This window comes from Anser brachyrhynchus (genome assembly GCF_964034855.1).
Source record: "Anser brachyrhynchus genome assembly, chromosome: 29".
Taxonomy (NCBI): Eukaryota; Metazoa; Chordata; class Aves; order Anseriformes; family Anatidae; genus Anser; species Anser brachyrhynchus.
The window spans coordinates 2,579,880-2,594,897 of record NC_137722.1 but is presented as its reverse complement, the minus strand read 5'-3'; the positions used below and the strand labels follow the sequence as shown (position 1 = coordinate 2,594,897).

Genomic DNA, 15,018 nt, shown 5'->3' with positions numbered 1-15,018 from the left:
AGCGGGGCGGCCCCTAACGCACCCCCCCCAGCCCCTGCTCCCCACTGTGCCTGGGGCCGGGGGGGGGGGGGGGGGGGCGCACGGGGGCCTCGTCCGGCTGTCGTGTGTCCCCCCCCCACCCCCCACGGCCCCCCCGCCTCGCCACTGACCAAAGAAGCCGGGGTGGGGGCCCCGCGGCCCCCCCGCCCCCCGCCTGCGCAGACTGTTATTTATGTCGTGCTTTACCACCGAGAAACCTCCCCAGCGCCGGGGGGGGGGCACGGGTTCTGTGTGCCCCCCCCCACTGCTGGGAGCCGCTTTTGTCAGAGCTGCCGCCGCCACCGCCGCGCCCCCCCCCCCAGCAGCTGCAGCCTTCGGGGGGGCTACGACCCCCCCCCCACGCTCCCAGCAAATAAAGGAGGGAGGAGATGGCGGTGTCTTACTGGGGGGCCCTGGGTGGGGGGGGGGGGGGGGGGTCGCGAGTGGGGGGGCTCTGTCCCATGGGTGCCCCCTGCCGGGGGGGGGGCTCCTACCTCGGTGTCCCCTGTTGGGTGCAGCGTTGGGGCGTCCCTACAGGGCGGCCACCACTGCCTGGGGCCATTGGGGTGCCCCCCCCCGGGGGATGTGCCCCCCCCCAGGGGGATGTGCCCCCCCCACACTTTGTCCCCGGGGGGGTGCTGCCATTGGGGTGCCCCCCCCATGGAGATGGTGCCCCCCCCCAGGGGGATGTGCCCCCCCCCCACCTGCTTTGTCCCCCAGGGGGGTGCTGCCATTGGGGTGCCCCCCCCATGGGGATGTGCCCCCCCCCCACCTACTTTGTCCCCCAGGGGGGTGCTGCCATTGGGGTGGCCCCCCCATGGGGATGTGCCCCCCCCCCCCCACTTTGTCCCCCAGGGGGGTGCTAGCCATTGGGGTGCCCCCCCATGGGGATGTGCCCCCCCCCCCCATGGAGATGTGCCCCCCCCAGGGGGATGTGCCCCCCCCCGCTTTGTCCCCCGGGGGGTGCTGCCATTGGGGTGCCCTCCCCCATGGAGATGTGCCCCCCCCAGGGGGATGTGCCCCCCCCCACCTACTTTGTCCCCCAGGGGGGTGCTGCCATTGGGGTGCCCCCCCCCAGGGGGATGTGCCCCCCCCATGGGGCTGTGCCCCCCCCAGGGGGATGTGCCCCCCCCCCAGGGGATGTGCCCCCCCCCCCCCCATGGGGCTGTGCCCCCCCGCCTTGTCCCCCATTTGGGTGCCACCCTGGGGGTGCCCCCGGCCCACCGCCCATTGGGTGCCCCCATTGGGGTCCCCCCCGGGTGCCCCCCCCCCCCCCCCCCCCCCAGGCCCCGCTCGTTGCCCATCTATAGGCAAAAAATCCCCCCCGGCAGAGGGGCGTGGCCTGCCGCCCGCCCCGCCCCCCTCATGCATAATGCATGAGCTCGATACCGCGCGGTGACGTCGGCGGCGCTCGGCCAATGGGCGCGCGGTGACGTCGGGGCCGTACAAAGGCGCCTCCCGGCGGCCGCGGCCCAGTGCGGGGCCGGCACCGGGAGCGGGACCAGGAGCGGGACGGGACCAGGGCCGGGAGCGAACGGGAGCGGGCCGCCGCCATGGTGGGGGCGCGGGGCCGGGGGGGGCGGCACCGGGAGGGGGTTAACGGGGGGTGGTGGGGGGTCACACACGACGACGACACCGGAACCGGGATGCGATGGGCGGGGGGCGGCGGGCACCGGGGCGGGGGGGGTGACGGCGGGGGGGGTGATGCGGGGAGGGCGGGGGGTGATGGGGGGGGACCGGGACCGGGAGCGGCCCCGGGGCTGGCACCCGGCGGGGGGGGGCCCCGACGGCGCGGGCGGTGCCGCTGCCGGTGCGCGCTAACGGCCGCGCTCTCCCCTCCCCCCCCCGCAGTGCGACTTCTCGGAGGAGCAGGACCGCCGGTGAGTGACCGGGACCCCCCCGGCACCCCCCCGGACCCCCCCCGCCGAGGCCCGGCCCCGCCGCTCCCCGCGCTTCCTGCCCGCCGCGGGCCGGGCGGGTCCCGGGGCAAAAGTCGCGTCGGGGCCGGGGGCCGGGGCCGCTCCCGGGGCGGGGGGGGTGGGTGCTCGGGACCCGGGGGGGCGCGGGGCCCTTGGGGGGGGGGACACCGGGGGCCGGGGGGGTTCCGGGGCCTCTTGCGCCATTTGCCCTTATATGGGCACGGCGCGGGGCCGGGCCGCGCATTCCTGCGGGGCGGGGCCGCCCCGGTGCGGCGGGGGGGGGGGGGGGGGGGGGGGGGTGGCGGGAGGCGGCCCCGGGCCTTCCTGCACGGGCGGGGCCCCCCCCCGGCGCTCCGTGACCCCCCCCCGGCGTCGGGTTCCCGACGGGAAACCGGATCCCGATGGGAAACGGAATCTGGGGCGTTGGGGACTGGGTGCCGGTGATGGGGTCCCGGGGGTGGGGGGGTCCCATAGGTGCAGGTTGGGGGGGGGGGGGGGGTCCTATCGGTGCAGGTTACAGCAGCCTACCGGTGCAGCATCGCATCGGTGGGGTTATGGGGTCCCGGAGGTGCACGGTCCATAGGTGCAGGGTCCATAGGAGCAGGTTATGGGGTCCCATAGGTGCAGGGTCCGTAGGAGCAGGTTACGGGGTCCCGTAGGTGCAGGGTCCATAGGAGCAGGTTATGGGGTCCTGGAGGTGCAGGGTCCATAGGAGCAGGTTATGGGGTCCTGGAGGTGCAGGGTCCATAGGAGCAGGTTATGGGGTCCTGTAGGTGCAGGGTCCATAGGAGCAGGTTACGGGGTCCTGTAGGTGCAGGGTCCATGGGAGCAGGTTATGGGGTCCCATAGGTGCAGCATCCATAGGAGCAGGTTACGGGGTCCTGTAGGTGCAGGGTCCATAGGAGCAGGTTACGGGGTCCTGTAGGTGCAGGGTCCATAGGAGCAGGTTATGGGGTCCTGTAGGTGCAGGGTCTGTAGGAGCAGGTTATGGGGTCCCATAGGTGCAGCATCCATAGGAGCAGGATACGGGGTCCCATATGTGCAGGGTCTGTAGGAGCAGGTTACGGGGTCCTGTAGGTGCAGGGTCCATAGGAGCAGGTTATGGGGTCCCATAGGTGCAGCATCCATAGGAGCAGGTTATGGGGTCCCATAGGTGCAGCATCCATAGGAGCAGGTTACGGGGTCCCGTAGGTGCAGGCCGTTGCAGCACCAGCTCCCACGGGGTGCACGGTCCTGTGGGGGTGCCCGGCCCCCTCCTGACGCGGGCGCCCCGCAGACTTCAAGGAGGCGTTCCAGCTCTTTGACCGCACCGGGGACGGGAAGATCCTGTACAGCCAGTGCGGGGACGTGATGCGGGCGCTGGGCCAGAACCCCACCAACGCCGAGGTCATGAAGGTGCTGGGCAACCCCAAGAGCGATGGTGAGCGCCCCAACACCCCCCCCAACACCCTCCCCACCCCCCTATACACCCCCCCTCCCGGGACTGTTGCCCCCCGGACCCCCCCCCCCACAGCGCTCCGTGCCCCCGCGCAGAGATGAACCTGAAGACGCTGAACTTCGAGCAGTTCCTGCCCATGATGCAGACCATCGCCAAGAACAAGGACCAGGGCTGCTTCGAGGACTACGTCGAGGGCTGCGGGTCTTCGACAAGGAGGGCAACGGCACCGTCATGGGCGCCGAGATCCGCCACGTCCTCGTCACCCTGGGTGAGCAGGCCCCCGGTCCCGGACCCCCCCCCCCCCCCCCCCCCCCCCCCAATTCCCCCTAGAGCCACCCCGACGTGACGCCCCCCGCGCTGTCCTCCCACAGGTGAGAAGATGACGGAGGAGGAGGTGGAGCAGCTGGTGGCCGGGCACGAGGACAGCAACGGCTGCATCAACTACGAAGGTGAGCGCCGGGCCAGTGGCTGGGGGGGGTCCCCAGGGCGGGGGGGGGGTCCAGGGGGCTCAGCCCCGTTCCCAAGCCCTCCCTGACCATCATCTCCTTCCTTCCTCCCAGCGTTTGTGAGACACATCTTGTCAGGGTGAAGCCGCAGGGGTACGCCTCTTCCCATACTCCGCTCCCCCCCCTTCAGTTACTTACTTACCATTTTTTCCTCCCTTTTTTTCCTCATTTAATTTTTTTTTTTGACTTTTTGGGTGGAATTTTTTTTTCTTTTTAAGCAAAGAAAAAAAAAAAAGCCGCCTGGTTTGCGCTCTCGCCGCCCGCCCCCCCCCCTCGGTGCAGCCCCTGCCCCCCCCCGCATGCCCCTCTGCATGGAGCCGCAGCCGTGCCCGCGGGAGCCGGAGCGCCCGGTGCTGCCGCCTCTCCTCCTCCGTCTGCCTGGGGTCTGCTGCGGGCTCCTGCCTCTCTCCGGGACGAGGGCTGGGGGGCGCGGAGCCCCCCCCTCACCCCTCTCTTTCTCCTCTCTCCGCAGAGCTGGTCCGGATGGTGCTGAGCGGCTGAAGACCTACGTACACCCCCCCCCCCCCCCATTCTCCCCCCCATTCCCCCCCCATCCCGCAGTCTGGGTTTTGTGCCTTTTCCCCTTTTTCTCTTTTTTTCCTTCCCCATTGCCCCCCCTCCCCACTGCTGAGCTCCCCCCACGCCCCCCCCCCCCACCGCTCCAGCCCCACCGGCTAAGTTATTGCTCCGCGAATAAAGAGGCGGCGGAGAGATGCTGGGTCCCTGAGCCTGTGTGCGACCCCCCCCTGCAGCCCCCACACAGACCCTGCCACACGAGGCCGTTTCTTCCCGCCCCGGGGACTTGGAATTTTATTTTTGTTATTTTTAAAAAAAAAGGGGGGGGGGGTGGGGAGAGAGGGAGATTGGGGGGGTAGAGAGGGTTGGGGGGGGGGGGGACAAAAACAGAAAAGGAGCTGGGGGGGTTGTGGGGGGGGGAATGCCCAGTTGCCAAGTCGGATTGGAGCTGTCTCATAAATAGCCGGGGTGCAGCAGGGTCCCCGGCCCGCCCGGGGAGACCAACACTTAAATAAAATCCGGGACAATCATCATAAAAAAATACCAAAGCGGGCGGTGGGGTGTGGGGGGGGGGCTTCCTCTGGGGTTTTGCGGGGGCGGGAGGGGGGCCGGTCTCCCCGGGCCTGCGGCGGGGTGGGGGGGGCGCAGGGTGCAGCGTCCTCGGCCCCAGGAGGGGGGCTCACTGCGTGGGGGGGACGGGGGTGGCCGTGCTGGGGCTGGGCGCGATGGGGTCCGTCTGCAGGGGGGGGCCTTGATCTGCACGGAGAGAAAAGGAAAGGAAAAAAAGGGGGGGGGGGGGAGGGAGGTGTCACACCTGGGGTGCGATCGCACCGCGCACCCCTCCGCCCATGAGAAGGTTTGAGCAAGGCCCCCCCCCCCCCCAGCCCGATGCGCATGGGGGGGGTGGGTGTGGGGAATCCCTCCCCACCGTGAGTGACCCCCCCCCACGTCCCCCCATCCCCCCCAAAGCCCCCGCCACCCACCCAATGTCTCACCTGCGAGGAGGCCGGGGTTGGGAAGGAGGCTTCCCTGCACGGCGGCCACGATGGCGGGGCTGTGCGCGGCGGCCGAGCCCCCCGCGAGGTGCGGCAGGGCCAGGCCGGGTGGGTTAGGCGGGGGGGGCAGCCCCCCGGGCGGCATGCTGCTGGCCAGGGCCCCATGCAGCGGGAGGGCGGGCGGGTTAGCGGGGAAGGTGGCCCCGATGGACTCGGCTAGGGGGTTAGCCATGCTAAATGGGATGGCGGATGGAGGCAATCCGAAGGGCAGGGCCGCGGGCGCATTACCGGGCACGGCGGGGTGGCCGCTGCCACCGAGGCTCCCAGCCAGGCTCTGGGACGGCGGCTGCTGCCCGGGGAACGGCGCCGGGGCTGCGGGAGAGAAGACGGAGGGTCAGGGAACCGTTAAGGCTGGAAAAGACCCTTCGGGATCACCCGGGCCAACTGTCCCCCTGCCACCGCCGTCACCCAGGCACCGGGTCCAAGCCCTGAACTCCCCCCAGGGACAGGGACAGGGCCACCGCTCCCTGGGCAGCCCGCACCAACGCCCAACCGCTCGTGCTAAGACGTGGCTCCACCCCCCCCCACCCCCCCCCCCAGGCACCCACCCAAGCCCTCGGCGCCCCGTTCACCGTGCGGGATGGCTGGGCCAGGCTGCGGGGCGCCCGGTGGCGGGGGTGGCTGCAGCGGGGGGACCCCGGGCAGCGGCTGCCCCCCGGGCTCGGCGGGGGCCACCATGGCCGGGGCGGGCGGCGCGCCCAGCGGGTGGGCGGCGGGGGCCAGGGGGGTGCCGGTGGCGGGCAGGGGCTGGGCCCCAGGCGGCAGCGGGGGCGGCTGCTGCTGCTGCTGCTGCTGCAGGTGCTGGAAGTGCTGCTGGCGGGCGCGCATCTCCGCGTACTTCAGCTGCTCCATGTGGAAGGCCTGGCGGTCCGCCAGCAGCTGCTGCCGCTGGTATTCCAGCTACGGGGAAGCACGGGGGGGGTGTCAGCAGAGGCTGCCAGGGTGTGTGGGGGGGAAGTGCCCAGGGTCCGTGCCCCCCCAGCTGCTCACCGCCTCGCGCTCCCGGTCCATGATGGTCTCGAGCTCCTCAAAGTGCCGCAGCTTGATCTCCAGCTTCTTCATCTGCGTCTCCACCAGCAGCGCCACCAGCGACTTGATCTTACGCTCCTCCACGGCCGCCAGGTGCTGACGGGATGGGGTGGGGGGGGGGGTCAGCACCTGCAGGAACCCCCCACACACACACAGAGCCCCCCACCCCCCCCAAACCCCACAACCCGCACCTTGGCCTTCACAGCAGCTGCAGCCAGCGCGGCGGCGGCGGCGGTGGAGAGGTTCCCCTCGCCGATGTCCCGCTCCACCTTCGCCTTGCGCTCGGCCTCGGGCTCCAGTGGCTCCTTGGGCACCTCGTCCTGTGCCTCCTTGGCCTCCTTCTCCTTCTCCAGGTCCCCTGCAGGGGGCAGGGGGGGTCAGTGAGGGGCGGCTGGGGGAGGGCTCCGCACCCCGTGCCTGGCCAGGCCCCCCACTCACCTGTGCCATCGCTGTCGCCCTTGTCCGACTCCTTCTCACCCTCCAGCTCCTTGCCCTTCTCCTCCTCCTTCTTGGCCATGTCCCCCAGTTTCTCCTTCGCCTCCTCCTCGGCGGTGCCATCCCGGGGCTCCTGGGGAAGAGCCCAGACCCGGCTGTTCGCCCCCCACCCACCACCTCCAGCAGGGCCCCACCCTGCGCCCCCAGCCCCGGTACCTTCGCCTCCTTCTTCTCCTCCGCCGGCTGCGCCTCTGCCCGCGCCTCCTCTGTGCCGCTCTCCTCTGGGGACACAAGCGCAGGGTGAGCCCTCCCCCTTTCTCCTGCCAAAACTCATTACACAGAGACGCGGCAGCACCTCCCCAGGCGGTACCTATCCGCTCCGGCTCGTCGGAGGTGGTGCCGGCGATGCCGCTGCTCTCCAGCCCGAACGCGGGGTCGGCTTTGCCCGTCACCTTGGCCGCCTCCTCCACCTTGCGGACGTGCGCCTCCACCAGCGCCGTGGGCACCTCCTCCTTCATCTTGGAGAACTCCTCTGCCAGAGCAGCGCGACGCCGCCCGTCAGCAGGGGGCTGAGCCCCCCCCCCTCAGCGCCAGCCCCGCTCCTTGGCACCGCACAGCACCCCGGAGGTGTGTGGGGGGCTCGTCCCGTGTCCCCACCAGCTCCCCGTCACCGCCCGCGGCCCCGTGCCATGCTGCCCGATCTCTGGCGGTGCTCAGCCCCCCTCTTGCCTCCACTGCCCTGGGGGTCTCGTGCCCGTAACGCCACGGCTGACGGCACCCCCCCGGGCTCCGACCCCCTGCGGGGACGCGGCCGCATTACCCAGCGCCGACTTGGCGGCGGCGGAGGCGACACGGGGGTCGACGACGGAGGCCAGGAAGGCGACGGTGCTCATGACGGGGTTGCCGGACTGGCTGAAGGGGATGGGCTGGTAGGCCAGGGGCCCCAGGGACGCCTCCGAGTCCTCTAGGTAGGGGTCCTCGATGGGCAGCCGCAGGAAGTGCAGGATGCACTCGTCCTGCGTCCGGCTGCCCACGTGCTCCGACACCTTGTTCCAGTCGTCCTTGTACATCTCCAGGGCCTACGGGGTGGGGCGAGGAGGCGGGGGGGGGCTCAGCGGGGTTGGGTGGCCCCGTTACCAACGCTCCCCCCTCCCCGGGACCCCCTTCCCAGATCGCTGGCTCACCTCCAGCAGCAGCAGCGTCTCCTGCTCTGTCCACTCCCGTGTGGCACTGGCAGCAGCTTTGCTCTGCGGGGGTGAAAGAGGGGGGGGTGAGCGGCGGGGTGGGGGGCACGGGGAGGGAGCAGGGAGGGGGGCCGGGGCCCCCACCTTGGAGGGGACATTCTTCTTGGTGTACATGTCGGTGCGGAGGCCGAAGTTCTGCATGTCGGCCGGCTTCTCCTTGCTCTTGTCGGGGAAGTTCAGCATCTGCTGTGAGGCCGAGGTCTGCTGCTGGGGAGGAGAGGGGACGTTGGGGGCACGGCCGGGGGGGCGGCAGGCCCGAGAGGACGCAGCTCACCCCCCCCCGCCACCTCCCCATCCCCGTCCCTCCCCGGAGACGCCACAGTGCCCCGTCTCGTCACGGTGTCCCCCCCGCGTCCCTGCTCCCCAGGGCAGGGCGGCATGCGGGGCGCGAGGGGGAGGAGGGAAGGAGCCTTCCTCGGCCAGCGGCGGGGGGACGGGCCCCATGCAGCCGCCTACCAGCTCCGGCTTCCCTTTCACCGTCTCGGTGACGAGGTCTTCGATCTCTTTGCTCTTGCGGCCCGTCTTGGCGTCGCCGTCGCTCTGCCGGCCCTGAGGCACAGACAAAGCTGTGCTCAGCCCCCCCCCCCCCCCAGCCCCCTCAAAACCCCAACCCTAACCCCCCCCCAACACCCCCCCCAACAGGGACCGGGGAAGGCGGACGGGACGCGGCCGCGGCGGGGACCCTCGCGCGCACCCACCTGGGGCGTCTTGGGCTGCAGCGGCACCAGCCCCGAGGGCGTGTCGGCCAGGACGTGGAAGTGGGAGGTGGGCGGGGGGCCCATGGGGGTGGGCCGGCTCTCGGCGTCCACCTGGTAGTTGATGAGGCCCCACTGCTCCAGGAAGGCGTGGACCCTGCGGAGGAGGAAAGGGGGGGACGGGGGGGTTGGGGGGCTCAGAGCGGGCGGCCGCCGCGGGGCGAGCCGCGCGCCGCGGGGCCGGACCCACCGCATGATGGCACAGACGTCGCCCGCCAGGTTGCGGCGGCAGGCGGTGGAGGTGAGGTACTCCTGCGGGTTCAGGCGGTACGTGTCGATCATGAAGTTGCGGTAGGCCAGGTATCTGCGGCAGGGAAGGGGGGGGCGGGGGGGCCGTCAGCGCGGCGCGGGGCCGGGCGGGCACGGAGGGACGGGGCGGGGGAGCCCAGCCTCACATTTCGGGGGTCTTGGACTTGTTCTTGCCGTTGAAGAACTCGGGCAGGGCTCGGCGCTCGATGGCGTGGACGCTGCGAGGCGAAGGCAAGGGGAGGTGCCGGCGCCGCACCGGGCTGGTACCGGGGCACCGGCCGCGGCCTCGGGGCGCCCCCGTACCTGTTGTAGTCGAACCAGGCGGCGTAGCTGGGGATGATGATGTGGTGGGTCTGCTCCGTCACGTTGTCCTCGTGCAGGTCGGGGTTCTTGGCCTGCTCCCCCTTGCTCCCGGTGCCGTTCTCCTCCTCGTCCTGCGGGACACCGGCGCCACGTGGGCAAAGGGCCCTGACCCCCTCCTCCGTGCCCTCGCCGAGCACTGGACGCAGCCCACGGCCGGGAGAAGCTGCTGCAGCCCCAGGGCGAGGGGGCCGCGGCAGCACAGCATGGTTTGGGGTGGAAGGGACCTTAAAGACCTGGTTTGAATCCCCCTCCCCGTGCACAGGGTCCCCTCCCAGCAGCCCGGGCTGCCCAAAGCCCCAGCCAGCCTGGCCTCGAGCACTTCCCAGCAGGGGGCAGCCACAACCCGCTCCAGCAACAGATTAATTTCTCACTTCCAATCCACATCCAGCCTCTTTCCTCTTGAAGCCATTTTCCCTTATCCTATCCCTACAGACCCCGGGGAAAAGCCTTTTAGCACCTTCCCTATAAGCCCCCTGCTACAAGGCCTCCCCAGGGCCTCCTCTTCTGCAGGCTGCACAACCCCAGCCCCTCGTCGGAGGACAGCTGCTCCGGCCCCAGGATCATTTTTGTGGCCTTCCTCTGGACACCCTCTAATATGCCAGCAAACGGGGCCTTTTTGTCCCCAGAAAAGGGACGAAAAAGAGGTCACCGTCCTACAGTGGCGACCCTGTTTCTGGAGCGGGGAGCACGGTCCTTGGAAAAGGGTCCCCTGGGCAGGGAAAGAGACCACAGGGGGCTGCTGTCACCGAGGGCTGGCACAGCCCCACGGCCTCACCTTGCCGGCTGTCTCCATGCTCTCGTCCTCCTGCTCATCTGGAAGAGAGGACACGGGGGCGGTTTCGGGCACCGCCAGCTCGGCAGCACCGGGGACCGGCCGCAGCGCCCAGCCCGAGCGGCTCGGACTCACCCAGGTCTGTCATGGTGCCCCCCTTGACGGGCGCAGACTCCGAGTCCTTCTTGGTGTTGACTGCAGCAGAGGGAGGAAGCGCTGAGCGCCGGGGTGCTGGGACAGGCACAGCCCCGCGGGGAGGCTGCCGGCCCCGGCCCTGACCTGTTTTGGGCAGAGTGACCTCCTCCACGTTGGGGACGGGCGAGGGCTCGTCCATGTCCTTCGTCAGGTCCTCCTGCTCCTCCTCGCGGTGCCCGCGCTTGGACTTGTTGTAGGGGGTGGAGGGCCTGCGAAGGCCAGAGACCCCCCCGGCCCCGTCAGCACCGCAGCCGGGCTCCCGCAGCCCCTGCCCTGGGGCTGGATCCGGCCCTGCTGCCCCCCCCCCCGGCTCACCCCTTCTTAGCGTTCTTCTTTTTGGCCTCCGGGGTGGGCGAGGGCGAGGGCGAGCGCTTCCTCTTCTTGTAGTTGCCCCCCTTCTTGTCCCGACGGTCCGAGTCGGGGCTGTTCACCTGTGGAGGAAGCAGGTGGATCACGAGGCACGGGACTGGGACCTCCCCCCCCTGCGCCCCCAGGACAGAGCCCCCTCCCCGTGCGTCCCCTGGGGGCAGCCGCCACGTTCTGACCTCATCCGTCAGCGTCTTGGCCGAGATCTTCTTCCTGCGGGCGAGGGGGCTCTTCTCGTCGGTCACCTCGTAGTCCTCCTCGTTCATCCACTCGTTGAAGGTGTCCGTGTCCAGGATCCACTTGGCATGGACCTGCGGGCGGGGGTCCGGACGGATCGGTGACCCCAAGGGTGGGCGGGGGGGGATCCATCCACAGGCACCAGCTGGGCCTGGGGGCCCCATCACCTTCCGGGGCTTCTCCGGCGTCGGGGCGTCCTCCACGGAGGCCTCGATCTCGTTGGCCGGGATCCAGGTGTCGTAGCTGCGGGCGCAGGGGCAGGGGGTGGGCAGGGGTGTCCCATCAGGCCGCGGCCACTTCCCCCAGCCCCAGCGCAGAGCGGTGGCTCCCCGGGGCCCCCCGGGACCCCTCACCTGTCGGGGTAGTAGCCCCAGTGCAGCAGGACCTGCTTGTCTCGCTTCATGACCGGCCGGACCCACTCCTCTGCAAGGCACAGGCAGGGGGCACGGTGCTGGGCACGGCCCCCCCCCACGGCTCCGGCTGCCCCCAGGGGAGCTGCCCCGGCGGCCACGCACGGCCCAGCCCCCAGCACTGCCCCCCCCCGATGGTTCTCCGTCGGTTCTGAGCTGGGGGGGGGGCTTGGGCTGCACCCCCCAGGCTTGCACCCACCTTCCTCCAGGTTCCCGGGGACGGGGCAGACGACGTGGGACGCGTTGCTCTTGTCCTCGGTCACCGTGCCCTGCAAGGAGGGGGGAGCGCGGGGCTGAGCACCGCGACGCAGCCTCGGATGGGACCCCCCCCCCCCCCACCCCAGCGCTGCCACCGACCTGGTGCCTCTTGACAATGTCCTTCAGCTTGCTCAGCAGCTTGGGCTCAATCTCCTGGTGCAGGAAGATGTTGGGCCGGGCCAGGCAGTTGTTCTGGGGACAAAAGAGCAAAGCGTTGAGCGGGATGGGGGCAGATTGGGGTGGGGGGCGGGGGGGGGATCTCCGGGGGAGGGTGTGGAAGGGGAAGCACCCCTTACCTGCACCAGGGATTTCTCGATGGTCATGAACATCTCCACGTTGCGATCCATCCGCGAGGGATTCTGGAAATCGAAACGCCGCCTTATTGGAAGAAAAGAGCGACTCTCATGAAAGCCACAGCTCCGGTCTCCTCGTCAGCCAGTCACAGCCTGCCTGGCGGGGGGGGCCTGAACCCCCCCCAGGGCTCCGTGGGGCCGGGGGGGGGGGGGACACAACATTCCCCCAGCGCCTGCTCACAGAGGTGGGCGCCCTACGCACAGCCCAGCCCAGGCAGCCACCGGGCTGGGGCAACCCCCGGTGCTCCCACAGAGGGGACGAAGGTTCTGACCCCCCCACCCAGCCCCCACAGCTCCCCCCCCAGCCCCCTCCCGCTCCCAGGCCCCCCCCCCAACGGGGCGTGGTGGGTGCTCACCATCCTTGGTCGCTCTTGAACTTATAAGCGGCTGCCAGGATGTGGCACAGGGCTCCCCCCGCCTTGAAATCCAAGAAGCATTTGATCTGTAACGGGAGGAGGGGGGGGGTCAGGGGGCCGCACGGGACAGCCTGGGGCACCGGGAGCTGTCACCGGCGCGGGGGGGGGGTGCTGGACCCAGGTCACTGGGGCTGCGATGCGGGCACCGGCTTGGTGGCTGGGGGGGTGCTGTCCCCGGACGCCAAAAAGCCCCCGCGCTGGGGGGCTGGCCCCGGGGCGCTGTCTGTGGTCTGGCGCTGTCCCAGGTGGGGGGCAGCTGCCAAGCAGGGCACGGCCCTGGGGTCAGCGGGCCACCGGCCCCAGGCTGCCGAGGCACGGTCCGTCACCGGGGCATCGTCCCTGCGTGGGGCCAGGGTCCCCTCGTGGGGCCACGGTCCCCGAGTGGGGCCAGGGTCCCCGCACCGGGCACCGGCTGTACCGAGGCCATTGTCCCCGGGCTGGGCTTCTGTCCCCAGGCCCCCGAGGCGCTGCCCCTGCTCCAGGTGACATCCCCACGCCACGGCGCTGCCCCGGGGGCGGGGGGGGGGCACCGTCCCCGTGTCCCCAGCTGCCCTCCCCGTGTCCCGGGGCCGCAGCCCGCGGTCTCAGGGGCGCCGTCCCCGGGGCCTGTGGGGGGGGGGGGGGGGGAGGGGAGGGAAGGGGCCGTGCCCGGGGCTCGGGGGCTCGGGGTGGGGGGGGTCACGGTGTGGGGGGAGCCGCCGCCGTCGCGGCGGGGCCGCCTTTGTGCGGCGGGGGCTCACCGGCAGCTTGGTGAGGGGCGCGTTGCTGACGTGCTTCCCGAACACCTCCTCCTGGAACTGCAGCAGCTGCACCACCAGGCTCGACAGCGACTTGTTGGTGGGGGGCTCGGCCTGGATGTACTGGGGGCGGGCGGGGGGGGGGGTCACGGCCCCGCCGAGGGCCGCAGCCGGGCCTCCCGCCGAGCCGGGCCCCGGGGGCGGCGGGGCCGTGACAGGCCGGGCCCGCGGCGGCCGCCCCCGCCCTACCTTCTTGTAGTTCTTGCCGAGCCACAGGCGGACGTTGTCGAACTGGCTGACGGTGTCCGAGGCCTCGTAGTACTTGACGTTGGGGCCGCCGTCCTTCTTCCGCACCGCCATCTTCCAGCGGGCCGGGCCGCTCCCCGCCGCGCCGCTCCCCGCCGCCACGGCCGCGCCGTCAGCGCCGGTAGCGCCGCCTGCTGGGCGCAAAGTGCGTAGCGCTGTGCTGCCGCCTGCTGGACGTAAAGTGCGTAGGGGACGTACGGCCGCCTGCTGGACGCAAAGTGCGTAGCGCTGTGCTGCCGCCTGCTGGGCGCAAAGTGCGTAGGGGACGTACGGCCGCCTGCTGGGCGCAAAGTGCGTAGTGCTGTACAGCAGCCGCCGGGCGGAAAGTGCGTAGTGACTGCACTGTCCCTTGCTGGACGCAAAGTGCGTAGTGATTGTACGGAACCCTGCCGGACGCAAAGTGCGTAGTGATTGTACGGAACCCTGCCGGACGCAAAGTGCGTAGTGGCCGGACGGAACCCTACCGGACGCAAAGTGCGTAGTGACTGCACTGCCCCCTGCTGGACGCAAAGTGCGTAGTGGCCGTACGGAACCCTACCGGACGCAAAGTGCGTAGTGACTGCACCGCCCCCTGCTGGACGCAAAGTGCGCAGCGCTGTACTGGCCCCTACCGGCCGCAAAGTGCGTAGCGACTGCACTGTCCCTTGCTGGACGCAAAGTGCGTAGTGGCTGTCCGGAACCCTACCGGACGCAAAGTGCGTAGTGGCTGTCCGGAACCCTACCGGACGCAAAGTGCGTAGCGGCCGTACGGAACCCTACCGGACGCCAAGTGCGCAGCCTTGCACCGCCCCCTGCCGGCGCGGGGTCGCCCCGCTCTCCCCCACCCGCTCCACGCCGCCGCTGCCCGCTCGGTACCGGCGCGGCCGGGCCGCGGCGCCCCCTGGCGGGCCGGGTCCCGGCTCCGCCCCCTGCGGGCCCACGGGGGAGAGCGGGCGGGGGACGGGGGGAGAGCCCCGGGGCGGCGGGGCGGGGGGGGGGGGCGGTCACGGCGGGGGCGGGGGTCCCGGGGCCGGGGTCGGGCGGGGCCGGGCGGCGGCGCCGGGCCGGGTCTAGGCGGAGCGCGGCGGAGGGAGGCGCGGGAGTCACGGTGGCCGAGTGGTTAAGGCGTTGGACTCGAAATCCAATGGGGTTTCCCCGCACAGGTTCGAATCCTGTCCGTGACGCGAGCGCTGCTTTTGCGGGGGGGGGGGCGCGAACCCCTCGCGTAGGGGGCGGGGGGGTCGGGAACACCCCCGGGGGGGGGCTCCCCTCCTCCACACCCCCTTCTTTTTAACGGCGGGGGCAACGGGGCCGAGATCAGGCTTTGTGGGGGGGGTGCTGGGGGTCTCTGGGTTTACCGGAGCCCGACACAGGGGGAGCAGCCCCCGGACCCCCGGGGGGGGCCGAGGTCGGGGCTGGGGGAGCCCCCCCCCGGCAGGGGGCTGGGTGCTGAGGTTGGGAC

At 71.3% G+C, this 15,018-nt stretch overlaps 3 protein-coding genes across 5 annotated transcripts in view; 2 read left to right on the top strand and 1 right to left on the bottom strand.

The window, feature by feature from the left end:
• The window catches only part of ESYT1 (extended synaptotagmin 1), a gene marked incomplete at its 3' end in the record, with an annotated part of 10,079 nt that extends 8,177 nt beyond the window's left edge, over positions 1–1,902 (top strand). The window contains 1 exon segment of the mRNA XM_080570579.1: positions 1,870–1,902. Coding sequence (XP_080426705.1) covers positions 1,870–1,902 — 33 coding nt within the window.
• A 596-nt stretch (positions 1,903–2,498) lies between these two features.
• MYL6 (myosin light chain 6) lies at positions 2,499–4,592 on the top strand. Its single transcript, XM_080570973.1, is given in 5 exon segments — positions 2,499–3,357; positions 3,471–3,569; positions 3,572–3,643; positions 3,747–3,824; positions 4,354–4,592. Coding segments are annotated over 5 exon segments (348 nt in total). The 5' UTR covers positions 2,499–3,287; the 3' UTR covers positions 4,383–4,592.
• A 68-nt stretch (positions 4,593–4,660) lies between these two features.
• Positions 4,661–13,832, bottom strand: SMARCC2 (SWI/SNF related BAF chromatin remodeling complex subunit C2). 3 transcript variants are annotated; one of them, XM_080570901.1, is made up of 29 exons: positions 13,521–13,832; positions 13,275–13,394; positions 12,475–12,560; positions 12,062–12,143; positions 11,865–11,957; positions 11,707–11,776; positions 11,451–11,520; positions 11,265–11,340; positions 11,040–11,171; positions 10,810–10,925; positions 10,579–10,703; positions 10,435–10,494; positions 10,303–10,340; positions 9,468–9,598; positions 9,311–9,382; positions 9,106–9,219; positions 8,859–9,012; positions 8,617–8,709; positions 8,245–8,364; positions 8,101–8,163; positions 7,737–7,995; positions 7,287–7,448; positions 7,133–7,197; positions 6,920–7,049; positions 6,673–6,839; positions 6,443–6,577; positions 6,025–6,352; positions 5,393–5,764; positions 4,661–5,153 (listed from the first exon to the last, which is right to left on the bottom strand). In XM_080570901.1, exons 1-29 carry the CDS (start codon positions 13,629–13,631, stop codon positions 5,077–5,079), a joined length of 3,621 nt encoding a protein of 1,206 aa, XP_080427027.1. In that variant the 5' UTR covers positions 13,632–13,832; the 3' UTR covers positions 4,661–5,076. The 3 variants fall into 3 exon arrangements, with proteins under 3 accessions (XP_080427027.1, XP_080427028.1, XP_080427029.1); XM_080570902.1 differs by lacking the exon at positions 8,617–8,709 and having other exon boundaries at positions 8,245–8,367; positions 13,521–13,831; XM_080570903.1 differs by lacking the exon at positions 8,617–8,709 and having other exon boundaries at positions 13,521–13,830.
• Positions 13,833–15,018: the final 1,186 nt, after the last annotated feature.